Source organism: Protomyctophum bolini (genome assembly GCF_963924005.1).
Source record: "Protomyctophum bolini genome assembly, chromosome: 19".
Classification (NCBI taxonomy): Eukaryota; Metazoa; Chordata; class Actinopteri; order Myctophiformes; family Myctophidae; genus Protomyctophum; species Protomyctophum bolini.
In genome coordinates this window covers 27,536,854-27,564,754 of record NC_137880.1, presented here as the reverse complement: position 1 = coordinate 27,564,754, position 27,901 = coordinate 27,536,854, and the positions used below count along the sequence as shown (strand labels likewise).

At 42.4% G+C, this 27,901-nt stretch overlaps 1 protein-coding gene across 4 annotated transcripts in view; it reads left to right on the top strand.

The window, feature by feature from the left end:
- The first annotated feature begins 47 nt into the window (after positions 1 to 47).
- The window catches only part of LOC308334439 (uncharacterized protein), a 30,843-nt gene continuing 2,989 nt past the window's right edge, over positions 48 to 27,901 (top strand). The window contains exons 1-21 of one of the 4 annotated variants that reach the window (XM_080791185.1): positions 48 to 295; positions 1,999 to 2,067; positions 2,514 to 3,946; positions 4,400 to 7,919; positions 8,275 to 8,595; positions 8,922 to 8,960; positions 9,712 to 9,830; positions 10,901 to 11,045; positions 12,269 to 12,408; positions 13,910 to 14,036; positions 14,925 to 14,960; positions 15,282 to 15,442; positions 16,134 to 16,263; positions 16,678 to 16,823; positions 21,312 to 21,438; positions 21,871 to 21,900; positions 22,309 to 22,421; positions 23,214 to 23,346; positions 23,509 to 23,648; positions 25,264 to 25,387; positions 26,719 to 26,880. In XM_080791185.1, coding sequence (XP_080647311.1) covers positions 2,023 to 2,067; positions 2,514 to 3,946; positions 4,400 to 7,919; positions 8,275 to 8,595; positions 8,922 to 8,960; positions 9,712 to 9,830; positions 10,901 to 11,045; positions 12,269 to 12,408; positions 13,910 to 14,036; positions 14,925 to 14,960; positions 15,282 to 15,442; positions 16,134 to 16,263; positions 16,678 to 16,823; positions 21,312 to 21,438; positions 21,871 to 21,900; positions 22,309 to 22,421; positions 23,214 to 23,346; positions 23,509 to 23,648; positions 25,264 to 25,387; positions 26,719 to 26,880 — 7,191 coding nt within the window. In that variant the 5' untranslated portion in view covers positions 48 to 295; positions 1,999 to 2,022. Of the gene's footprint in view, positions 296 to 1,667; positions 2,068 to 2,513; positions 3,947 to 4,399; positions 7,920 to 8,274; positions 8,596 to 8,921; positions 8,961 to 9,711; positions 9,831 to 10,900; positions 11,046 to 12,268; positions 12,409 to 13,909; positions 14,037 to 14,924; positions 14,961 to 15,281; positions 15,443 to 16,133; positions 16,264 to 16,677; positions 16,824 to 21,311; positions 21,439 to 21,870; positions 21,901 to 22,308; positions 22,422 to 23,213; positions 23,347 to 23,508; positions 23,649 to 25,263; positions 25,388 to 26,718; positions 26,881 to 27,901 lie in introns of those variants that run through there. The other 3 variants (XM_080791186.1, XM_080791188.1, XM_080791187.1) reach the window with 3 other exon arrangements.

The following is a 27,901-nucleotide window of genomic DNA, read 5'->3' as shown; positions in this document are numbered from 1 at the left end:
GCTACCTGGTCCGGCCAGATTCCTTCCACCTGTAGCCTACACCAGCCCCAATCGTGCGATGATTGCCATTGCTTCAAAATGTACTCTCTCATTGAAGTGAATCTACAATAAATATTCATTACCACCACCACCAGACACAGGTCTACTCTACTTACCACCACCAGAGAGAGGCGGAGGCAGTGGCACTGCTCGAGGCCAGGAGGGGGTTTCAACTTCAAGTCGCTTTTTGTAGCGTGTTGCAACTTGCTGGACAAGGTTCTATAGGAGAAAGGATTACATTAACCGCCTAATCATGGTAAGATACCCTTCTCTTGTGTGAACCAGCTGTTTTGCATAGCCTATTATGTAGGCCTATCGCTGATAGGCTAGCAAGATCATTTAATTACGGTAGTTAGTTTACTCAGGCTTGGGTTATTTTGCCTATTAAGGGCGCATACTCTATGATTAAGGGGCACTGTTCATCATAGCCTAGTATTGTCCTACTTTTTTCCAATGACTAAAAGGGTCCATTGAATTAGCTAAATCAGGAAAATACTACAGTAGCCAAATAAGCTCGTTTCAAATGAAAGCACAACTCCATACAAAAACTGTTACTGTGGATCAAAGTTCAAAGATTATATATATATCTATGCTGTGCAGCTGTGGATGACACACTACTGGTAAAGCAGTACATTGTTTACAAACAGGGTCCACCATTTTCAATTCATCAACTGGTAGCACAGCGATGAGCTAATTAAAACACAAAGCTTTACTTTAAAAGGTTTGCGCTCTAAATTGACTTTCTGAAAGAGAAAAACAAGTAGTCTTTCTTGGCCTACCCAGCATTTTAGCTTTATTACTCTGAGCTCAGCTCAAACTGTTTTTATCTGACGAGAATAGAGAAGAAACGATTCGCTATACCCTACCCCGAATCCCGGGGCATTTGATTAAAGGGTTAATAATAAGTTCCTCGACGCTGCATGGAAAATGTGACTTGAGCGGCCCGCCAAATGAAAGAAAGAACGTTGAATGTAACCAAGCGGGCCAGACAGTGTTCTGTCTGCAGCAGTTTACAGTACGAAAATTACAATGTCGATGCGTCATTTCCAGTGTTGCCAGATATTGCGACAGAAATAAGCAACCAGGTCTATGAAAACAAGCCCAACAGAAGCCACTAAATGACACGGTGACAGACGACATGAGCGCTTTAAATTAAGCTATTTCAAAACAGCCGATCTACAAGATCACAATGCGTCTTGTAGATCTGCTATTTTCCAAATTATATATATATATATATATATATATATATATATATATATATATATATATATATATATATATATATATATATATGAGAGAGGTATTAGGCATTATATAGGGGGAAAACATTTTAACACAAATTTGGACTAGTATGGTGGCCCCTGTTGAACCACTGGTTTAAACACTAGGAAACAAGCCCAAAAATACGCAAACCCGTCCCAAACTACAAAAAAATGGGCTATTTACAAGCAGAAAGACATTGTGGACATGGCAACGGCGGACATTGGAAAAGTTTTGCTGGGACGATGGAGCATAATGTGCTACCACCACCACTAGGCTGCGTGTGCGCACCGTTCCGAATTGCAGAACTTAACCAGACAGCGCACATACCTTCTATTCCAGTCAACCGCACGCATGCTGTTCTGTATAACTGATCTGCACTCGAGTCTGACTTGACACATTAGTGAAGTTTATCCGTTAGGCATGCATGCATCTTATATGCATTCTATTGAGCAGAATGAGTGCACTATAAGTGCGGGACTTTTGTCAATTTATATGCTGGAGAAGACAAAAAACTTTTCTTCCATAGTCTAATTGAGGGTGAGTTTGTTCTTTTACTTACAGATGAATATTTTCGGGTCTTTCACGTCTTTCAAGGCAGAACAACTTTTTTTGAGCCATTTATTTTTCCTTTTCCCCCTTTTTTCTTTTCTTTTTTACGCAAGAGGAATGATTATGTTTTTGTTCTATGGTCTGTAGGTGTTTTTGTCTTAAACCAAAAACATGTTCACCTACATACAGAGTCTGAATGATATGGTATTTCCTACGGTAAGCATTCCTGCTGCACGCTTTTGTTCATGCTGAGACTCGAGAGATGCACGGCTATGCTAAATGAGCCTGTACATAAAACATATGCTGTATTTTCAGTAGGCCTATCTATAATCCATGGATCATTGTGCACCATCTGTGCACAAAGTTTGATAAAGTTTGATCTGTGACATACTGTATACCATATATATAGTAGCCTACTTATACTGTCTACCATTTAACCCCTGTGCTTCGATCAGCTCAGTTGAAGTGTGCTTATTATACAATTGAAACCTATGCATGCTTAATAAGGGCTGGTTTGTACTTTAGGCATCATTTTGTATGACCATGTTGCTTGCCAAAAATAACAGATTGAAATGTGACGCATTGCAACACAGTTATACACCAAAATTCACATTTCTCAAGTTGAGATATTTATATTGAGTTAATTCACTTTCTGTCTTCAGGCCCAGAGCCCAGAGGAGCCACCGAGTCCTGGAGTCTTGGGACGTATTGGGAGCTGGTTCTCCCCTTGGCGAGGAAGGGGTCCCCAGAGCCCTACTAGCGAGGATGACTCTCCAGCCAACGAGCAGAGTCCCAGGTCAGAGGGAGAAAATAACGAGGAGAACCAGGAGCATGTGAGAGGCCCCCGGGCAGGGGAACAACAGGAGGAGGAGGGACAAAGTTCCAAGCCCCAACAGCTCCGCAGTCTCTCCAAGGATAATTTCTCTGGCGAAGGGCAGGACGCCACGCAGTCTGCCCACAGAGACGGCCCACCCGAGGACAGCACAGAGCCAACAGAAGCAAGTCTCTCAGAGGAGGAGTTTGTGGAAGCTGTAGAGGAGAGAACAGGGCAGGACGGGGAGAAGGTGGACAGCAGCAGCAACGGTCTTTCAGCGAGCTGGAGTCCCGCCTCTGGGAGGAATGCAAGTCATCTGACTCATCTGTCTTCCTCTTCTGAGCGGAGAGAGGCATGGCACTCTGACCAGGCCCACACCCAACTCCAGGCTCACGGTCAGGTTCACTCCCCGACAGGCAGGAGGATCCAGGTGTACCTGGAGGAGACCAGTGTGACTCACGGCGGGGATGATACATGCTCTGTACAGGAAGTCAAGAAGAGCTTCCAAGTTATCTCCAAATCAAAATCATTGGAGGGTGTTGATTCACCAAAGGTCTTCCTGCCAGAGGGGTTTGAGCAGAAAAGGACAGTTCTGCGGTTCGGTGCACAAACTCATTACAGTGCCCTTGCGGGAGTGTCACTGAAACCGCGCATAGACACAGTGTCAGGACCTGAACCTGAGGAGACAGACGCTGACAGCATGGGGCGTAAAAATGCAGGGAGCCGGAATAAATCCCGGAAGAACATCCAGGGAAATAGCGGGAGCAGGCACCCGGAGGGCACGCCTTCTAAGGCCCAAATGGCCCCCGACGTCTCGCCTACATCAGATAACCTATTGGCTGGTCCCCAGGCTGCAAAGGCAGAGGCTTGCGCAAACTCCTCCTCCATACAGGAATCCAGCTCTCAGGCCTCACCTGAAAGAGGGAAACACAAGCCTGCCTCCCACGCTGGTAGGAAGGACACACCTATGGGCATGCCACAGGAAGACTTTCAGGACTCAACCTTTCTAGCCACTGTGGCTTGTGTGGTTGATGATCAGGAGGACATGGATTATGCTGCCTACAAGGTGGAGAGGAAGACGGAGACTTCAGAGTCCAAACGCAGGAGTATGAAGGTTTCTCGGAGTGAGGTGAAGATTTTTCCAAAGAACTTCCTGGTGAATACTGAATCCACAGGACCACCAACAGACATGCATGAGGACCCCAATCAGCATTTTCAGTCAAGACTAGAGAATACCAAAGAAGAAGCCTCTGAGAAGACCAAACCTGACCCATACACAAGGTATGTATTTGTTTTACCCTCGAAGGTGTCTGCTTTGATTCATGAAGATAATAGCCCGACTGTCATTTATTTCTGAATGAAACAATGAATAGTCACTTTTATATCAACCGCTATGCAGTCAGCTGTTTTAATGAACAAATGCACCATTTTACAATTAGAAAAATGGATTGATTACAAATGATCAAGTATTAAGTTGCTATGCTGGTATCTAAGGTTTTGGGGAAACCCAGTGGTATGACATACTGAGGAAAAACTGAGTGAGTCATAATGTAAACATAGCAACCCTTTTGTTTATATGAATGCACTAAAATAAAGCTCATGACTCATGACACATTGAAAGAATGTGTCAATTCAGACTTTAGCTTAAAAGTTTACTTTTAAATAATAATGTGCTATTGTTGGTTATAAACATTTGTCATTGCATTAAAACATTTGATCTCCTCACATATTCAGACCACAGGACCTGAAGAAAATCGATGAAGAATCAAAGCCAGCCATTGGAAGGATTGCTGATAAGATAAGTCTTTTTGAGCATCAGGCCTTGGGGGGTGCCAGGAAGGCCACCCAAAGCCCCAGGAGTGCAGATGTGTCCCCAGCCCGGAAGGTCACCAACAAGCTGAAGGGAGATGTCACCAGAGAAATGGGGTGGCCGGATCACAGGTCAAAATCAGCTGAACGTGATGGCAATGCCAGGTCCAGCTCCGCTCCACCTACAGAGAGACTGAAGTCAGTAAAAGAGCGTGCAAGGGATTTTTCTGAAGCATGCACAGAAAAATCTGAGGACAAAACAGCACATCAAAAGCAAGCAATGAAAATAATGCCCCCAAAATCCTCCAGTTCTGTCACAACAGCTGGGTCAGAGTTATCAAAACGGGATGTTCAGGGTAAACCTGCTAGTAAAGACAAAACACCAACTATAGATATGTTAAAGACATGCTCTAAACCAGCAGGACCAGATGCCACTACAGTAGATAACATTCCTATTGCTAAACAACACCAAGCTGTTTCCAAAACAAAAGTGGCCTCAAAAACCGAGTTACCTATAAAACCTGATGAAACAGATAGTCAATGCAAACAGCCAGAGATTAGCGCACAATCCAAAGCTCCAAACAAGACAGGCTCCCGCTCGAAGAAAAGGAAAAGTAAAGAGCCAACCAGCCCCATCAGTCAAAATAATGACATCAAACCAGACAGCTCAGTCTGTATGCTGGAGAAACCTGGTGGCACCGAGGAGCCTGCCTCACTCACAGTACAGCCTGTAGAGACAGTAGCATTACCCTCACACAAATCCTTAGACAGTAAATCAAATGTGGAGAAACAGTTACCCACTGAAACCAGCCAGCAAGCTCTAGATGTGTCAGACAAACAGGGAAATGTGTTGTGTAAAAAAGACAACATTGACAAACCAGCAAAGGAGAAGGGGGTATTGACAAAACCCCCTGTTAACAAAGATGCCAGACAGGATACTGCTGTTTGCAACAGTGGAACAAAGGAGCCTATTGATAGCAATCTGAATATTTTACCTCAAAAGAGGGAGAGAGCTGTGGAGCAGAGGGTCTCTGTTGTTGAAGAGAGGGAAAATGTTTCCAAGGAGAACAGTGAAACATCAGCCCCCTCCCCCTTGCCTCTGGTACAGCCTCTTATTGAAGAGCCAGGTGCACCTGCTGAATTAAATAACCAGCAGCCAATAAGGCAGCCTGAAAGTAAAACAAAAGTGAAGGTAAATCAGTCAGACAAAACAGACATAAAGCAAGCAGCACAACCAGTAAGCAAAGGCACAACATTACGAAATAAGAATGCAAATAAAGACATTCAGAATGCATCACAATCGGTAAAGAATGACACGGCAAACACAAATCAGCCTAAAAGCAAAGACATACAGAAAACATTGAAACCGATTAAGAATGACACAGCAAAAACACTGGAGGCTGAGAAGAATGAACGTGGCCAACATTCTATGAGTTTGGATAAAAATATGATTCATGGCACGGCCTCAGACAGTAGACCGGACACCCTGGAGAGAGAGAGTAGCCAGGCTGATATGAAGGGAAAAGAAGCAACAAAGCTTATTAAAGATGTATCAAAGCCTGCACCCAATCAACCAGAGAAAGTGGTACAAAGTTTGGGAAACATTATCGGATTGTTAGACTTCACTTCTCAGACAAAGCCCAGCAGTCGGGTAGCTACAGCACAACTCGATAACACAAATGCTAATGGCTCCCAGACAAATTACACTGCAAGCGTGACAGGCAGTGATAAAGGGCTTGTCAAACAACTTCTTAATGAAGGGGCAGCTATAAAAGATACAACAGGCCCTGGAACTGAAACTCTGCCAGTAGCGGTCACGGGGGAACCACAGCCTAAGCCTGTGTCTGTGGCAAAAACAAAGCAATCTAATGATGACTCACATACGCATGGAACTTGTGATGCTACGCAGGAATTCTCCCACTCTAAGCCTGTTGAAGCATCTATGGCGGTCGAAGGGGGCAGTGTAAAAACAGCAAATAAAGATATGTCACTGAACTCTCCCAATGATGTCCAAACACACCAAATGGAGTGGAAAGAAGCACCAGTTGCATCAGAAAAGCAAGGATGTCTTCCCTCATCTACGAGCAGTGAGGGAGTACATGTTGTGAATAAAAGTTCAATTATAAATACCTTGTCCCCAGAAGTCAAATGTGCAGGGGATTTAATGAAAGCTACTGCTATCCACCAACAGCATGAGATGTCAAAAGGGGCACAGAAAAGTAACACAGACAAAGAGGACATGACAGAGAGGCCACAGTACTCAGCCTCTGTTGCTACCACCACCACCACAATTACGGTGGAGACAAATGATAACAAATCTGCTATTCTGGCCAATGAACTTTCACCCATTGTAAATGGTGACATCCACCCCTTCCCACAAGGCAACAAAGTTAATGATAAGCCTGGGTCACTCCTGTGCTCAGCTGCAACTCTCAAAGCCACTTCAACTGAGACCACAAAACTGAGCTCAGACTCTGCCCAGCGTCCTTCCCGGGATAAGCTACTTTCATCACGAAGGCTAAGTGGAGGTGATTCCTCATCTCAACGAGATGCCCCCTCCAGCTGGCTAGATGTGGACTTTCCAAAACCGAAGTTCCGGTTATCTGAGCCCAAACTGAGTTCTTCTGTCAGTGAGAGTGACCTTCTGGACGCATCAGGTGACCTCGACGATGACGAGTTCATAGAGAAAATCAAGAAACTGTGTTCTCCCTTCTCCCTGCCGCCTCGTAAACACAGCCACCTACGCCCCCCACAGCCCTCCTTTGCCCTGCCAGCCATCAAGGAGGATCGCTTTGAAAAAACCTTTGACCCTGACGAATTCAAGTTTGGCTTGAGGAAGAGGAAGGAATACAGCTTGGACGCGGCCTCCAGCTTTTTGAGCGAGCTCCATAGCAAAAGCACAAAAGCTGGCCTGAAGCCAGCCAGAGTCAGCGTAGCGGACAGGAGCATGCTGCTTAACAGCCTGGACCTTCGCTCTAGGCTGCGGGAGATGACCACAGAAGAGGGGGAGGAGGTGGAAGAGGAGAAAAAAGAAGAGGAGAAAAAAGAAGAGTCGGCAGAGGTGAAGGTGAAGTCTCGCTTGGAGGGGAGCTGCATCTTCAGTAGCCTCCGGACTGCCACCTCCAGGGGGAAGAGGAATGAGGTTCATGCCCAGGCAAACACTGAAGACGTGTCACCTACCGAAGCCCCCCAGCCTAGACTTCCAGCAGTGCCCGAACCACTGCTGCCTAGTCCTACACATGTAGCCCCGTTCCACGAGATGCTCGCCAACCAGAACCCTGCCCTGGTTGATGGTGAGGCAGCCCGGTCTGTGGTCAGTGACTCAGGCCCTCCACTTCCTTCCTTTAACGACATCAAGCTGCCGGACTATTTAGAGAAATACCTCCCCCGAGAGCCAGCGAAATCAGAGCAGAGCACTGAAAAGCAGAAACAGCTCAACACAGAGGTCAGTTTAGCCACGTATTGCTCTTGCACATACTGTACATTGTTTTTTAAATAACTAGCTAGTAGCTAGCTACATACCACTTTGGAATTTACATCCATTTATAAGGTAACTCAGATAAAATATACTTCCAAGTGTAACATGTTAGCACGATTAGCAAGGGTATCATGCTAACATACAAGAATGTACATGCATTGTCTGTAGCAACAGAGGAATTCCTCATAGAGGCATTCCTTATAGAGGCACTTTTCTCTGTTGTAAAATGTTACTACTGTACAACCCGGTAAATCAACTGCATGTTGGGAGTAGAGCGGCCAATGAAATTGCTTTGTTCCTTATTTGATTGTTTCCTGTTTAGATTGTTGAAGGGATGGCGCTGTCAGTCACTGGCGGCAGAGCAGACAATGATGTTAAGCCTTGTCTTCCATTGCCTGACGTAGCACCTCCAAGCTTACTTGGTATGGGAGCAGACCAGAAAGTGAAGACGGGTCTTCGATTGCCTGATGGAGCAACTTCAAGCTTTGGTATTGGAGCAGACAATAAAGTGAAATCAGGTCTTCTAGTGTCTGATGGAGCACTTCCAAGAATGCCTGCGGTTCCTCTACCCACCCACTCTACACTGCCTGGACTCAAACAGCATTTGGTGGAACCACAGAGGGAGAGGATGCATAAAAATTATGTATGTGTGCCAGACGTGTGTGTGTGTGTGTGTGTGTGCGCGCGCGCGCGCGCGCGCGCGTGTGCGCGTGCGTGTGCGTGTGTGTGTGCGTGTGTGTGTGTGTGTGTGTGTGTGTGTGTGTGTGTGTGTGTGAGAGAGAGAGAAACTGTGTTTTGGCAGACTTTATTTAGCAGGATTTATTTTGTCACTAGAATATTAATCATAACCAAATGTAAATGTCAAATACAAAGATAGTGAACTGCTACTCTAGCAGTTCAAGAATGCTTCTCATGCTTAGCATTATGCAGTGGTATAATAACTATATGTGTGTGTTTTTTGCATTTCAGATAAGAGCTGTCAAAGGACTTCACAGGCGCCCCGGAAAGGTAATCACATCTCTGCCCTCACAGAGAATAAAGCAAGCAATGAAAGAGGAATTTGAATGTAGAATGTATTGTTCTTCTACAACATCTGTTTTAAATATATATATATTTCTTCTAGGGGTAAACAGAGTATACAAGAAATAGAACTGTACTGATGCTCAGCTGTTTATGATTAAGATGGCAGGCACTCCAGTGCAGTGATACGTTGCTGCATTGTACTGTCACGACCGTGAAACTTTACATGACGATTCATTGCCAAAATAGGCCATATTTAATCATTTTATACTCACAATTTGTAAAACATAAAATGGTGGAAATAGCTGACTTACAACCTCACAAAGTGTCCCATTGTGTGTATGTTGTGAGCTTGTAGATTGGCTATTTCCACAATATTTGAAAATGTGTGAACATTTTTCCACATGGAAACAATTATGACGATTATGCAATATAATTGTGATTACCTCAAATAATTAGCTGATTATGTAATTATGACAGACCTAGTTGTTTGTGAAGAATGCTCTAATCATAATTCACATTAAAAAAAAAGTTGTTACTGACATTCAGGCTTTCCCCCCCACTGTTTTCACTATAATAATAATTACAAACTGGGGAAAAGGAAGAACCATGACACTGGATTAGATAATACTACTCCGTTCTACTTTTTCTTAAATGCATGCATACATCATGTATCTTCTCATTGAAATTCGTCACAGCACTTAAGCAAGTTAATTATTGCCTCCATATCTCCATGCAGGTGGTGTTGTTTGAGAAAGCTCCGTTTGAAGGCCAGTACTATGAGGTCTTCAGGGACCTGGAAGATGCAACCTCTCTCCACTTCTCCCACCTTATCTCTGTGAAGGTCGTCAGAGGATGGTGAGTGACATGGTCCACCACCCTCTGTTACAGTCGCCATTATGATAAAAGCCTTATAATCAGGGGTGCACATAACGGTTTCTTTTTTGGGGGGGGGGGGGGGGGGGGTCTCTACCACAATGTTACTTTAGCCAGCATGAGATAGATTACACATGAATACTGCAGCCGTAGCCTACTGACATACTCCATCACAGTTAAAATGAATTACTCACCTAATAGCGCGGAGGTTCCAAACTTTAACGTAATTCCAAAGTGTGCACATTGTTTAAGTGTATTGTACATTGTTGTAAATATATGAACTTATAATTTCCACGTGGGTTCTTGTTTACTTGGTTAGTCTAACAGCTTGTCATGGCAGCTTGGTTACAACTGAAACGACTTCCTTCTTCCTCTTCAAAATAAGAGCCATTGTATTTTGGTTCCCCATTCAGTAATAACAAAATCACACCCATGTGAGGGGGCTCTCTTATCATCATACATCATCAAACATCATCTCATTCTGGCCATAGTGGACAATCACAATTGGCGTCATCACTTTTGTCGTCAATGTTTGTGTTTACACACTTTTGTCTTCAAAGTTTGTTTTTACACACACTTTTGTATTCAATGTTTGTGTTTACACAGACCCTCAAAGCTGGGCTAGCAAAAATAAGTTAACAAAAATACAAATTCATATAGGCCTACATATATAAAAGGATATAGATACTCAAATAACCACAATGGAAAACAATGCAATACCACATGCAGTTTGCAACTTCTGTAGGCTGAAGCTACAGCTTATAAGGCCTATCCTAAGACGACACATCCAATCCAATGTATTTAGAACACATTTAAAACAAAAGTGTTGAACCTCTGTAACAAAAAATACTACATCACATCACATTTTACTTCAAAAGGTAACATCAAAGAATTAAACAAAAACAACTTGCATACAGAATCCTTATGTCCTTCTGTGCCTACTGCGTTGTTCAGTACATTATTGTTTGTGTTCTACATGTTTTCAGTTTAAGTTCCTCATTTGATGTTTTTCATGTGATTCATGTGATTCACTGTCTGTCTCTCCATTGTAGCTGGGTGTTATATGAGAAACCTGGCTTCCAGGGCCGGTCTATTGCCCTGGAGGAGGGTTGTATAGAACTGGCAAACGCCTGGGCAGAGCCAGGCACAGAGCCACACCCACCCATGGTGATTGGATCTATTCGACTGGCTGTTTGGGTTAGTGTTCTGGTCAAATACTCTTGCCTCCTTTGTCTATATCATCTATATCACCTCCCTTTGGGTTTCAACGTTAGCTAATTGTGTTTCAAGTGTTTGTACTCTGTAAAAAGAAGAACAAATATAAAGACTGTAAAATGAAAATAAAATAGATTCCATGTTATGAGGTAGTGTAACGATAAGGGACAACTTAGGATATTTACATACTAGTCCATATCTAGACAACAATATCAGTTTCTTTTTTAAATAGTAAGTAGCCATGGGAACCAACAGTTCCCAAGCCTTGTGGCCCATAGGTCTCCTGTTTTCATAGCTCAAGCGGCAGCCTGATGCTCAAGTACACCCCCCGGACATGATGCTAGTACTTATGTGGCAGGGACTTACCCCCAATGATGGCATTGGCTACCATTTTGTATAGTCTTTGGTATGACTTGGCCAGGATTGAACCCCAATCTTCCAGTCTCAGGGCGACTGAGACTTCTGAAAAGATTACTACAGGTAGCAGAATTGGAGGACGTTGGTAGTTGTGCATACTGTATTTAGTGTGCATAGGTGGTACAACATTTGCTTTAATTAAATTAAATTTGTAATTTTGCTTCACGTAAACATTCTTGTATCTGTTCCTAAGGAGTTTAGAATGAGTTTACCAGGGTTAACCTTTCCCAGGCTTGTCTCATCTCACAAGGAGAAAAGCCTGGTAATGAAATATGTCAGAACGTGGGTTTTATGTCTGGGAATGTCAGCTCTCTCAGATCTGCAAAGCACGTTACTTCCTTGGGCGATACTTCTGGTACTTCCAGTTAGACACTCGTCTAGCAGGTCTCGCCCAGCGTGACCAGTACGAGTATGTCACTCCTGACATCACAAATCAACTGCATAATTATTGAATGTTGGGATGAGGCAAAACTTTTTTGTTTATGAGAATGTCAAATTATAACATAAACACAGTTGTGTTGTTGTTTCCAGCATTTAAAATTATCTGTTGTGTTGCCTTAAGTTTAAATCCTATATAGCCCGGCCTTCTAACTTCTGCTGGCTGAAGCGTGCAGGACTTCTCTTTACCTATAGTACTTGTTCCGACTTGTAGATCTGCTATTTTTACCAAATGTTTACTCCAGAATAGGTACGCTAGGGATCATGTGATTAAGGAATGAATATTGGTTAACTGGGTTATTGGATAATTTGTTCCACGACGGTTAATTGTTTTATCCCTAATTTTGCAGGATTATAGCATTCCCCATATTGACACATTTACTGATCCAGAGGGCCACGGCAGAGTAACACCATACCACGATGACACAGTAGAGACCGGCTCATTCGGCGTCCTACAGAATACTGCCTCTATCAAAGTCCACTCAGGAGTGTAAGTGTATCCCATCTTTAAACCAGTGCTTCTCAGGCGTTTTCATGTCAAGGAACCCCAAATTGATTGACGTATTTGGACGTCATTTCAAAATAATTTGTGCCTGGGACCCTCAAAAGATAACAGCACTGCTGTGAGCTAGTTTAGCTGTGAGCACGTTTTGCTGGAGACCACCCGGGATCCCCCAAAGACCCCTGGGGGTCCCCGGGCCCCACTTTGAGAATCACTGCTCGAAATGATTAGATATAAGATATGAGTTTTTGCATCTCCTACAGCTCTAAAAAACAACTAAAATTGAGTCATGCAGCCTATGCATACATTATGATTGCTATTGTTTTCGATGAAAATGCTACTTTGGGAGTGAGCTAGAGATTGAATTTGAATTGAAATACAATACCATAAACTACTGGTTGTCACTACTGGTGGGCAAGGGTCACTGGACCCAATCCAGTGAAAGGGATATGGAAAAACATCAGATCGATGCTGTTTTGTTTTTACTATCTTCTTTCTAATTTCTCCCTTCACCTGGCAGCTACTGAGTGTGAGGCGGAGGAAACAGATAACTATTACTGCCTTTTGTAGTGCTGATCCTTTTCTGTGGCCTCAGTTCACTCTTACTCATTTGCCTTCCGCGGAATGTTCCTCCTGCCCCTACATGTTAGACCAGGGAGGGAGAAAGGCCGAAAAAGAGAGAGAGAGGCATTGATATAGAGGGAGAGAGAGCAAGAAAGAGGGGGTGAGAGGTGGAGACTGTGGCTCTACCACAGTCTCCACCCCCCCTCTCTTGCTCTCTCAGACAAAGGTGGTTTTGGCAAAGGAGAGCATGTTTTTCCGTGTGAGCAGGAGGTATTCAGGACATTTTGTGCCCTGCCCCTGAAAGAACTTTAATGACAGTAGACCTCTTCTCACAACCCAGTCACGCCTTTTGTTGGTTTACCTTGGCACCTCTGCTAAAAAAGCCACATTTCACAAATTGTTTAAAGGCCTCCTCCATCCCAGAATACATCTTTAGCTCCTCAAGCTCAAATGAAAGTCAACTACTCCCAGATGGCCATGCAGAATTCATCAGTACATCCAGGAATAAATCAGCATCAGCACGTCTCCAAGAATGCTTACACTGAGTTATCTGTGTGATGTCTGCTCAACAGATGTAGTTTTGAGAACCTGGACAGAGTAACTGAACAAACTATTATTGCCTCATTGTTTATGATACTACGTTCGTCATCATAAGTTGTCAGTTTTATATCGGTGGAGCTGGGTGGATTTCTCCTCCTGTAGTTAGTGACGGGTACATTCCTACCGTATGTGAACTTTGTGCATCATCCTATGTAAAAGACTGCAGCTTGGTCTTTACACAACTAGCATTAGGGATTCAATCCCCACCAGGACCTACCCAATACCATGCTAAAAGTGAACGATACAACTGTAAAGAGCTCGGGGGAAACATGAAAGGACATCCAGTACAGTATGTGTGATACCTGCTCTTTCCTCCAACGCACAGATGGCTGGTGTTCAGTGATCCAGGTTATCAAGGCCTGCTGGCGGTGCTGGAGGAGGGCGAGTACCCCTTTCCCGAATCCTGGGGTTTCACCTCACCCTTCATTGGATCTCTTAGACCCCTCAAAATGGTGGGTAGCATTATTTATTAATAACACAAGATAAACCTTCACTAACCCATTCAGATCTGAGGCTAATTCTAAAACCGCTGACCTACTGTAAGTTTTCTGAAAAACCTTATTATAAAATTATAGCAACACCTAAAGTGACAGAGGTGTTCCTGGCGTGGAAGGTATAACAACGTATACTGTAGGTGTTTCAGGTCTAAATCCCAGTGTCATAATGTACGCTACTATGCTCCAGGGGAGAGAGCATTATGATTCTGACGGACTATTGCAAAATCATGTCAATCTGCTGTTTGTAGGGCTCAAGAAATCTAAAGTATTTATGATTTTATGATTTTAATTATGTCATTGTGAAACTGGGTAATTCATACATTTTATTTCAGTAGCTGTTGCACCTTGCCCTCATCTTTAGTATAAGAAGAATATTATACAACCTATCTTGCCTTCCATCAGGCTCAGGGACACAATAAAATCAAATCAAATTAGCCATAATCATGAGTCCTTATTATTAGGTGCTCAATATATTCTTCCTGTGCTGACCCCCAAAAACACATTCATGAATGTCACAAATCTGCTATTGTGTGGAACAATTTACATTTCAAAAGGACCTCACCATTTCACTTTGGATTTTGTAGACACTAATGATGTGACACTCCTGTATATAAATTATTTGGTATCAAGGCTTTTCAGAATTATTATTGTTACACAGGTCAACAGACAGATAATATTCATAATAATTTTACTCTCACTTCATTACAATCAAGCAACCTTGTTAACCTTCCTGTGCTGTTCTGCACAGCTATGAGTTATTTTTTATTTATTTATTTATACCTTGTACATTTAAATTAGGTGTTAGTAGATGTTGGCTGTTAATAATGTCTGTGTGCCTTCCAGGGTGGTTTGAAAGTGGAGAATCCTGATGAAGTCAAGGTATGTTCCGTGTACATTTCTGAATAAGCTTTAGTGATAAGTACACCACATTTCAACTGCATTTATCACAATGTATTCAAATTGTGAGTTGGGCTGAGAGCAGCTAACTAAATCACTGTTGCTATTGTTATGTTATTATTTCTGAACACTTACAAAATGCTTTGCAAAAAGGGCATAAAAAGGTTATTCATTCTATATTTGTAAATACTATTGTACGTACTACTATTGTAGTACCATCATTTAACATGTTGGTTACTGTATATCTGTGTTGGGAGGGGAGAACAAATGGTTTTCCAATACTTGTTTTGTCTTTCTGTCCAGGCTGTGCTATATGAGAAGCCTGGCTTTGAGGGCATCTGTCTGGAGACTGACTGTGATGTCTTCAGCATTGGCGATGATCAAAGCGACAATGTTAGAAATGGAACAAGCCTCGACTCAAACGAACTGAAATCTGTGGGCTCGTTAAAGATCATTGGAGGACTGTGAGTTGTTAACGTTTCATCGTGCTACGCTTTTACTCTAATTGCTTGTATTGGCTCGGTTTTGCCAACCACAGAGCTGGAGAACTTATAGAGTTTATTTAGGAGTGGGTTTGATGCCAGCAGGATATTTTGAGGTTACACAATGCAGTCGTGACTTGAAAACGCCACAACATAGAAATGTCTGTTTCGCAATGTCTCTAGTTATTGCCATTCCCAATTTGGTTAATGACGCCATAACAAATTGCCTATACTGTAGATACATACATACACAATGAAGTTCACGATACAGTACAGTACATCATCATTGTCGAGATGAAACTTGTTCAAAACTTTCTTTCACATCGTGATGTGATGAGTTCAGTTGTGAGCTTGTAGATCAGCTATTTTCAATAAAGTATAAAACAGGACATTCATTTATGAAACGATCAGATATGGAGACACAAGGTTTCTGCCCTAAGTAATCAAATGCAAAATGTCAACTACAAAAACATGCAATGAAACATGTCATCAAAGTAATGAAATGTGATTTAAGTGCCATATATCAGCATGGCAGTCAATAATTGGTCATAGGCACGAAACCACCATAATCACGGCTGCATAGTTATACAGTGTAAGCCTCTTGTCCATTCACATTACTTTCCTGGTAATAACTGTTCCATAATTAGCAAATCTGATGTAATCCCTGTTTCAGATGGGTGGGCTACAGCCAGCCAGGCTTTGAAGGCCAACAGCATATCCTGGAGGAAGGAGAATATGTTGACTGGCGGGACTGGGGAGGGGACTCCGAGCAGCCTCTGTTGTCACTGCGACCAGTAATGGCAGTAGGTTTCACACTGGGCTCACTCACAATACAATCTATGATTAAAAAATGTATTGCTAATTAATAAGTTAATTAAATAAACGATTCATAATCTATCCCTGATTTGGGCATGTCTCATAAACAAAATGTCAATAATTGTGAAATTGGCCAATTCACAAGTTCACAACGCATGAACTTGTAGATTTGCTATTTCCACTATTTCTGCATGACACTGTTGTGCGGGTAACTATACAATAATGCTTAAGTTCTGAATCGATTATTTGACTAATCAAAAAAGTAATTCAATAGAATAATTGATAAGTAAATAATCGGTTTGCACATTATTTTGTAGACAACCAGATGCTGTATGTACAGTATGAAACACAGTATAACCGTATAATATAATGCTTATTTGGTTTGTTTGACTCTATTCCAGGATTTCATGACACCACGTATTAAAATGTTCAGTGACAGAAACTTCAGCGAGTTGGGTGTCAACATTGACCTGGTGGTTCCTGTTCCCAACATGGAGGACACAGACTACGGGCTGAAGACGCAGTCTGTCGATGTCATGGGGAGCGTGTAAGTCTCACCTCTCTTATGGGTCACGTGTGCTATCATGGAAGATAACACAGTCAAACGCCTCCAGGGTGTTCCTCTGGAACTGAAAGCCCCTGTCGTCTTCAAAACCTGTTATCATTTCTGTGGTTTGAGGTTATTTACATATTATCCGTCGGTTCTGCTTGCGTGTTGGCACACCTCGCTCTCTTCCCCCTTCGACATACTTGAGGCTTGCTTGTGTTTTACCTGCTTTGTGCCAAGGCATGCACAACTCTCCACCCATAAAACAGCTGCCTGTCTGTGTTGTTTAGCTAGTACTGAAAATGTATATTGACAAATATAGACACAGCTATGGTATATTTCCTGCTTTCTTCTACCCGACCCTTTCATTCAGTTATATTACTAGTTCATTCAAGTGTTCAGGTGTGTAGTTGCCTAATCCCTAATGACTTGCCGGGTTGCAACTCCCTTGTTTGGTCTTGTCAAAGTCTTCCACTATTATTTGGCCATGTGACTGTACCACACCCTGCACACGTGGCCATGCATGTACAGTATGTAAAATCAGCGCAAGGGTGGCAGACTATCACAGATCAGTGATAAAGACATGATTAGCTGGGTAAAGCCACCAATGAAAAAATGATCTCAGCTTATCAGGCATTTTGTGTTATCATGTATTGTATGAAGAATGGTGGAAGAGTCAGATAATATTATAATATCTGATTATTTAATTTTGTAATGTAAAGAACTATTATTTGCCATATGGCAAATATCTTGATAGTTCTTTACATTACAAAAGTAAATAATGCAGCCCCATATCTTCATTTACTGAAATCAGACTTCAGACTAACATGGGTTAAAGTGACAAGTGCAAGAATACATTGGTAGAGGTTTGGGTTGTGTATTTTGGTTATCTTGATGTAACGCTAAATGTGGGCAAGAAATAAAAACATAATTGCTCCATTGATTAGAAATTGGTAATTCAAAATATGCTCCTCATTGACTTACATAGTGTAAACTACACAACCCAAACCTCTACCAAAGTACCGGTAGGTTCACTTTATTGACTCACTTTATTGACTTTGACACGCATTGTATACCCTGAAGCCTATACAATGTGCTCTTGAAATAGAAAAGCCAATAAAAAGCACACAAAAGCCTCCACGGTGTACCTGGCTCCAATGTACACAATTGGCTGTGTTGCATGGATGGGAAGCCGATTGGAGAGGGCGATCTCGGTTTCTGCACTACTAGCGACTCCTAAAGAATGTTCAAGGTGCCTGTTCAGCAGGGAGCCTAACTGGAAGGATAGCGCTTTTCTCCACAATGTGTCCCAATGGCACTCCTCACTGTCAGGTGAAAAGTAGTGGCTGGCGACACCACGTGTGTCTCTACACCCTTGCCAAGTCCAAACAATAGGGAGGGATCAGCACTGCAGTGACATGGGCCTAATGAGGCAAATCAGAATTGGCATAATGTGTCTGCCACAAGGGCCGATCAATCTATAGAGGAACTCAAGTCCTCCGATAGTCACATTACTACAGCTGACATGGTATACAGTACATACTGTAACACATTTCAAATATACATTATGGTATCTTTGAATTAATTATACTGAAAAGGTTCTACTGACCCTGTTCTGTAAGACTGTGAGAGATTTGTTTTGGATGCAGGTGACCATACTGATGAATAATAGTTTAAAAGTAAAATTAAATTATTTAGAAACTTGACCCATCATAATATGTGATTGAATAACCAGAAAATGAAGAATAAAATCTCAGCTCAAATATGTTTGTGAAAACATTTGAGGTGAGAAATATGCAATGTCGTTGCTGACCCTTGAGGCATATTTGATCCACAACGCCTAGTTTGACAGTTTTATCTGACTGCTGAGCCAGGTGAGTCACAGGAACACCATGGCACTGACAGATTACCTTATTATTTGTTTTCATACCACCTACAGTAGCTATAGGCACCAGCTAATTCGACATTGGAGGTGTCACAGACAAGTTGCTCTATTTTCGTCCCTGCTGTTACTCGCGACGCTGTCCACAAGTCAGCCACTGCCCGAAAATTACGACTATAGGAGCTTGCTCTGTCCTAATTCTATTTTGGTCACACACATTTGGGAAGGCGCCTAGTGGAGTCTAGGCGCCCGTAAGCCGCAATGCCAAATGCTAAATCTAAATGCTTCCCCAATGCAAAATCCCCAAATAGTGGGTTTAGAAAGCTTAGACGAAAATAGAGCCCTATAGGCCTACAGTAGGCTTCATTTATTATTATTATTTTTAAAGCGTATCATGTTCTGTTAACACATAAAACGATATTATTGTTTGGGAAGGACTATGGAAAGTTGGTTCAGGCAGATGCACTCGAGAGGTTTACATGCATGCGCACCATTATGTGGGCAATGTATATATGTCAAGCAGCTGTCCAATTTGTCTGTGTAATTAAGCTCGCCTCATTCATTGTCTCCACTAGGCCAAAGGCATGGGGAGAGAATGTTTTGCACTCCGTCTGTGTGTCCGTCTGTTACCAGATGATCTCTGGTACCGGCGTTGGCCCGGTCGATGCCAAACTGTGCACACACACTCCCTGGAAGCCAATGACAAACCTCTGCCCCAATTTGTCCACAATGGCCTGTTATAGCGCCACCATGAGGCCGAATTTAGCAAAATACATTACTCGTACACATTTTATCAGGCAAATCGGTATACCGGTACATTATCTCTAGTCATGTGATCAACACGGACCTGTCCGCTTTCCCATATTCCATCCCCAGATTGCCTTCCAAAGTTTGCAGGATTGGTCAGTTTTGAACAAAATGCCTCAAATCATGAACGAGTGCAATTTGAGGGAAATTTTGCATGCACATTTCCATTAGGCAGAGGAAGAAATGCCACTTCAGCCTCATGGTGGCGCTATAACTGGCCCATTCGTGTTTTTACTATAACTGCGTGTAAAACTTTGTATGCACACTCCCGAGCCAAGGAAAAACCTTTGACCTGCATTTGTCACATCTGCTCTTTATAGCGCCACCAAGAGGCGCCACCAGATCTTATCCAAATCTCATGCATATCGGTACACATGATAGTCATGTGATCATGACCGGTCTGTTTGTTTTTTCATATTCCATCCTGATTTGGCTAACATTGGCTTCCAAACATTTCAGGAATTGCCCGTTTTGGCTGAGGAAGAAATGCCACTTGACATTTTTCCAAAATTGCTCCTGTCCTGGTGGAGACCTATTCACTCTTTTAGAGTTCTCTGGCTGAAATATCTCTATTGAATCTGTAATATTTTTGTGAAAAAAGAATATAGCCGTATTGATTCTTCTTCATTCTTGGTCAGACTATAATGAAGCTATCAACCTACAGACAAAATAAGTTTAACCCATTTGAAACTCTCATAATGCATGATAATGGTGGCCAACAGAGTGTAACATTTTCCCCGCTTTAGGAGGCATGGCTCTAGCAGTCTTGAAGTATTTTGTGCTATGCCTGTAATTACATTATACAACCTCGCCCTTTCATGCCATGGCCCAATGAGCTTTTGACTAATCTGTGTGGCTCAGTCTGTTGACTCAGCCTTGCAGATAGAGAGTCATTTATTGCACGCGAGTGCGCACAAATGCAAACACATGCACGCACACACGTGCGTACACACACACACACACACACACACACACACACACACACACACACACACACGACCACCACAGACGTACTGTATAAATGCAATGCAAACATATTATCAGTCTGTCTTGCAGTTATTCTATTTTCATTCCTCATACTGACACACACACACTTGAAAATGTGCTTTCTCTGCCTGTTTTTCACTTTCTAGTGGAAATGCTCACATGGGAAGGAAATACACACAAACACACATTCTAGTGCCAAAGAAGAAGACATTGTTGCGGTCGGGCAGAAACCTGTTTTTTCACAGATACTTCGTATTTTAAAAATAATAATAATAAAAAAGGAACTTATTTTTTTAACATAAAAGGTTTCTGCCAAACAGCAACATTTCTTACGAGGGTACACAACACTGTAGTACTGTGTGCACAGCTATTCAGCCACTGTCTGTAATGTGGTAGAGTAACCTCACTCTAGATTCTGTTAAACTGAACTGTTAAACCACTGGCATCCATCTATAAATTCCTGGAATCTCTGTCTCTGTATTTATGTCTGTTCTTGGATCAGATGAGCAGTTTTCTAGAACTGGCCTGCTCCGGATGGGCAATTGGGCATGCATGTGTTCTGAACAGCGGGCACACCCCTAACATTGCACTAGAACAGTAAATTACCAACACAAATTATGCCTCTCATCACAAACTGATTGTATAAGCATAAGGCATATGCAGAGCATTGCAGACATGAAAGTATGTGTACCAATCCCAGAAATTGACACTACTGTACGTCCACACCAACAGCAGTATCTATTACATAGAATGATGTATCGGTGTGAGAATTGCTCTACAATCATCTTCATTCCTGTGTTCTCTCTCCCTAGATGGGTGGTGTTTGAAGAGCCAGGCTTTTCTGGCGAGCTATACGTCTTGGAGAAAGGCCTGTATGGAAGCCCAGAGGACTGGGGGGCGCTGCGTCCCAGAATTGCCTCACTGATGCCTGTCATGCTGGTAAGAGTGATTCACACGTAACCCTGACACATTACCAATTTTCGGAGGTAGCAAGGTCAAGGTGGCTTGATAATTAAATAAACACCCTTAACCCATTTAGACCTGAAAATGTGTGCAAATCTATATTTTTTCACAGCAAATCTATATAATCTTTCACTTAAAAAAAACCCTCAGCTTCCCATTATGCACCTGTGCACAGTGTGAAGCTCAACAGCACCACTTTCTCACTTGTTGGTTGGTACCCTAAACAGACAGACAGACATAGGGACACACAAAGCTACATGATGGAGGTGGTGTGCCCACCGCTCAAAAATATGAAAAATATGTGCGAAAATCTTCTACATTCTACTGGTCTAATATAAAAGCTTAAGGTCCTTGATCTCATTCAAAGGTTGGATTTGTATTCACTTTGATTTTCTGGGTTTATTTCAGGATGACTATGAGAATGCATCCAAGTTTAAGGTGAGTAATACAAAATAAGTTCAGAGCTTCACTTGTTCAGGTGAAATTTGGGTGAAATCTATCTAAATCTGGGGAGTTATTGATCTGGGATGAGTCAGACTGGATGACTAAAGCCCCTTTCAGATGGGCAGCCAGTAATGCACCTAGTAATTCATTTTCAATGAGACCTGCATGTTATTTTTGGTACGCGCAGAGAAGTCGAGCAACAACAACAAAAGCATATGTACATAACGAAAGCGTATGTACGTGGGCACGGACCCTCAAAATTATCGCACGCGTGCTCGTTTCGTGCACTAGACCTGGATTGTGTTGAGCTTTTAGTTTTTTACGCTTGCATTGTCGCGCCCCTCAACTCACCTTAAGTTAAGACTCATTGTTGTGCTGTGGGTCGCTGTGTGTGTATCTCAGGTGCTGCTGTTCTCTGAGCCTAACTTCCAGGGCTCTGGCCTCATCCTGGAGGACACTGCATCTTCCCTGCAGGACAGCTTCTCCATGGCATCCTGCAGAGTGCTAGCTGGCAAGTGAGTACGGCTCCACCATTTTAACAAAATGGGACTGTTCACAGTCAGTTCAATTGTGATTCAATGCATAACACGTTTTTAACATTACATCGTCACTTTTCCAGTGGTTTTCCAATTGGTGGCAATGATGTGTTAGACTTGGTATAGACAGTAGAGTACACCACCATGTTTTGTATGTTAATTGCATTTATATTAATTTACAGTTTGAAGGAAAGAACAGCGTATACAGTACATAACTTAGGACACAGTAGAAGATGAAATAAAACATGTCCATGGAAGGAGGACAAGGATCCATACAAACCTAGAGGTGTGCATAGTTAGAGCCGTGAATTGCCAAACGTTAACATCACTTTGCATCAAGTGTTGTGTGTGATTTATATGTTCCTCACCTGACTGCTCTAACCTGGCAGCTTACATTACCTATAATAACTACTCCACCACTGTTAAATAATAAATAATATCGTAATGTGGCATAATAAGTGTTGTTTTCCTTGTTTTAAACAATTAACAAAAACTGACCATTTGCAATACCTGCCAATCTACAAGCATAACCAATACAGAAGGAAAGACATGCCTGAAATTTCTACAAGGGAAATATGCAGTTAAATGACATAACTTTATGACAAATATTCTATAAGAGGCACTAATTACCCATGCTTTGGAAATATGAATTCCTGATGCATCCAACCCATACACCACTTACATTCTGTCAAATTCTAATCAGATGTGTGATGACTTTCATTTAACATTTATTAAAAAAGTAAGATCTATTGCATTGTGTGTGTGTTTCAGCTGGTTGGCATACGAGGGCCAGGAGTTCACTGACAAGATGTATGTGTTAGAAGTGGGGAACTACCCTGATCTGAGATCAGTGGGCTGTGTGAATCCCACCTCCTCCATCCTCTCTCTGCAGACGACTGGCTTTGTAAGTTTCACTTACACTTACAATCATTCTAACCACATGGCGTGTTCCAGGTGGAGATCATTAAAATAAATCTGTACCTAAAGAAAGCAGCATCATGGCGGCCAATCGTCCTCCCACAGAATTCACTCTCTCACTGTCTCTTCACTCTCTCACTCTCCGTAGGAGTTCTCACTGCCGTCCATAATTCTGTTTGAGCGCTGTGGTCTGCGGGGAAAGAGGGTGGTGTTGACGGCCGGCTCCGTCAACCTCCAGCTGGCTGGGGGCTGTGGCCGAGTCCAGTCTGTCCAAGTGGAGGGGGGGATGTGAGTACCGTTCTTTGACCGTTTGACTAATCAGGGGTCATAAGTCATAACCATGTTGGCTTGTGGTGGCCATTTTTGTCAAAATTCAATGCTTGCCACGGACATACAAAATGAGCGGTCAATAATATTACCAGAAAACACATGAAGAGATAGCCCTGAATGACCATAACAGGTCTGTAACTCTGAGGGTGTACAAATGGGGTTCCATTTGTATACTCTCAGAGTTATGGTGGTCCTTGCAAATAAAAAGTTTGAGAACCACTAGTACTAGTGGACTGTGTTGAACTTGTAGTAGATCCTTGTCATACATATTCTGAAGAAAACCTGGAGACTTAGTAATTGGGTATTATGATCAAAATAATAACATAATGGTGTGTAAAACAGAAAATCAAAACTTTGTGTCATTTGTCGTGTATGGACATATTGATGACCCCTGAATGTAATAAATGTTTTGCTATCAAGCTAATATTTCGACCTATAGTTTGAGATTGCCAGCATGATGTTATTAGGAATGTGTCACATTTGTGTGTGTGTGTGGGGGGGGGGGGGGGGGGGGGGGAAGGTGGCTGGAACAGAACTCACTATGCTGTTGAAGCAATTTTTGTCTGTCAGTTAGGTGTGAAACAGAACATCCATTATCTTGCACATGCCCTTCAAACAAAGACTTGGTAGCTCAGCGTTGGGGTGGCTGGTATAAAAAGAACAGTGCTCACACAGTTTTGAGGACAGACACGGACAAACCTGTCAAGCAGTGTGGTGTGGATTTGAGTGCATGGAACTCTTCCCTTTAGCTATTCATCACCACAGAGAGCACATACATTATTGACATAGCAATTCCTTAAAGAAACTTCATTTGAATAGCATTTACATAATTGCTTCTTTTGAAATATCAGAGTAGCAGATTTTGGACCACTGTATATCCTGGAACCTGACAGTTTATAAAATGTAGTGTAATGTGGCAGATTTAGATACAGTTCCAGTGGAAATGTGAGGGTGATGTGCGAGATTCAGATGGCACTTGTCAGTTCACCCCGAGGGAACAGAAGGCCAGACCTGTCTGTGTAGTGTCAAATTCCAACCACAAGAGAGAGGGGGATTCAGCCAGAGAATGGAGCCATTGAGTGCATGCAGGCATCACTGAAATATCCATTTGCCTAAAATGTATGAAACATTGTGGGAAACGTTTTGTGGGCAAGGAATTGCATGGCAGCATTGAAACAAATAAATGTCAATGATTTACAAAAGAATTCATTTGAAAACATTTTCTTTTTGGCTTACGCCTTTTATTGGTTTTTTGAAGGGACAGACAGTAGGCTGACAGGAAACGGGAGAGAGATGGGGGAAGACATGCAGTAAAGGCCGTGTCTGGCTCGGGAGTCGAACCCGCGGCACACTGCGACTGGATTACCAGTCGGGTGCCCAGACGGTTACGCCACTGCCGGGGCTTGAAAACAATATTGATCTTTACTTGTACTAAACAATGGCTTTCAAATAAACAGCTGAACTTTCTGGCAGTCACAATCAAAGAGCAAAGGAAGGCATGCTAGATATGGCGATGTGTGCTGCTGAATATCCTTTGAATGTCTGAGTTTTGACATGATTAATTTATTAACAGGTGGGTTCTATACGAGGGTATAAACTATCGGGGAGCTCAGATTCTGCTGAAGCCCAGTGAAGTACCTGATTGGCACACGTTCTGCAGCTGGCAGCGAATTGGATCCCTGCGCCCCCTTATCCAGGTAAGAGGTCACATGCACTACGTCTACTTCAAGGGTGTTTTTTGGCTGGAACATGAAAGAGTGAGTGAGCCCATCAGATGGATATGTTACTGACTGAGTGATCAAGTTACAGCATTAGCCTAGGAACGGACTAGCCGATTTTCTCCCAATCGGAGTAATTTAAGAGATCTACCTAAATCTGCTGTGGCGACCCCTGAAGGGAAAAGCCGGAAGATAAAGAAGACAAACTCTCACATTTCAGAAAATATAGACATCTGAAATACTTGCATACTGCATTTTTCCAAGTCCAAATTATTTTTTATTTTTATTCCCAGATTTAATGTATTTGTAATAATCTAAAGTTGTCCAGGTCAAGTTTTCTTTGCTCCCGTGCCAAGCCATTTACCCACATGAACCCTATCGCCACTAGTTCTCTGTCTGTAGTGTCACTCTGAGAACAGCAAATCAACCTCAGTATGGAGTGGGTATTTAGTATCACCATGGATGGACAAAGCTTTCCTGTATGTACAGCTGTGTTATAAAGGTCATCCAATTACTTACAAGATTGACTCAATCATAACTGCCAGGTGCAGCAAGCTCTCAGTTAGCTCATAACATTAGCTTCTGTTGCCACTCGCACTTCTCACTTGCTTTCTCATACAAACCCCTTACACAACAGCAGCCAATACGGCTTCATGTTGCGGCGAGTATGGGATTTTATGCCGTTCCGGCTATGGGTTTTACGGATAAGTCTCCCATTGGCTTAGAGGCAGCCAATCGTGAAAAAGTGTCCGCTATGGTCATCAAAATCAATGATGATGACATATGAAAAGCAGAGCACTGGCACCGTACATACTGTACAAATAACGAGCTGGGTCAGGATGGAAGCATTCCTTTTGTGGTACAATCATTTTCTTGCTGTGTGAACTTAAACTTGTACCAGCCTCTATCCTAGCGCCATTGAACAGCCATCAAACCATAATAAAGGTCAACCCAGACCACAAACACAAGAAAATTGTACAACCCTGTGTGTGGACAAGGTACTGTACTGGCAGAACTATGGGCTGTCATTTGATACGTGCTGCTTAAAATCATTAAGATGATAAACATGACACAAGTAAAAATATAATGCAAGGGACTGGACTTTGCATTCTGGGCATTATTTACCTCAAACTCTCACATACTTATTACGCTGCATACTGTGTTGTGTACCTGTATGCACACACCAATAAATATTAACTGTGCAGAAGATGGTGGTGAAACTGGTGATGTCATATTTTCATGCGGACAGACTCTGTATAGATGTGCCTCTAGATACTCCAAATTAACAGAAATTGCATGTGTCCCCTGAGCAGAAGCAGGTTCCCTTCCATTTGAGGAACAATGCGACTGGGATGTTGATGTCAGTGACTGGGGAGTTGGAGGATGTGAAACTCATGCGCATTCAAGAACTAGAGGAGACAGGAGGAGTTGAGCAGGTCTGGTTCTACAGTGAAGGACATCTCCATTGCAAGGTACCAGTACCATTGTCAAAACTATCCCAAGCCAACTATTCTATAAAGATAGAACAATAGTTCTATAATATCATTTATTTTTCTTAGCCTAGCCAAACAACACTTTGTGTACGTATATTCCTATAGGTCAAAGCTCACCTCTGACAAGTTACACCAGCCTAGGGGTGGGCGATATGGAAAAATGTATATCACAATATTTTTTCAAGCTGTTTCACGATACATGATATTATCACAATATTCTTTCATGCGGGTTTTTTAAGGTTATTGTTCCTTAAGTTATTTAACAGTACAACCTCCTACAAGGTAACAAAAACTAAAAGAAAAAGGAGTAACAAACATTTAGACAAATACTACTAATTTTCGCTAACGTTCTACAAAAGTATAAATTAAGGTATAGAACTGCAAATCATAGAATGCGCATTCACTGTATTACGATATATCTCTGAAAAGAGATATTGTGGAGACATTTTACCACGATACAATATTAATCACCATATTGCCTGTTGCGTACCCCTGACAGCCTCTGTAGTGATCTACAGTCGATAGCTGTGTGCAGAAGGGTGACATCAGCCCTCAACGCCTTCTGTCAGAAATAAGAAATATGAGCTTACACTTTTCTTACATGAGTTGGGCATTGTCATAATCTACTAGAGTCTGGAAAACCATTCTGGCAGCCAGCTCGTAGCATTGCTCGTTAGTCAGTAGAAATCTGAATTTGAATCCTGCTTATGCCACTATTTTTATAGTTGTGGGCCGATAAAGTAAAGTTTTAGACCATGGCCGGTTAAGACTGATATTACGGAGTCTGACATACATGGCCGGTTAAGACTGACTAATGTCTGACACACAGTACATACATTCACCTGTGGCTTTGTGCGGTGCCACTCAAAGTGATTACTGGGTTGGGCTTGCTGGATGCATGGGCCAACAAAAGCAGTTGAGGGATTACTATGCAGCTGGTCAGAACACCCTTGATGTTGTTGCTAGTACAGCATAATTATCCAGAGGGTCATGCTGAATT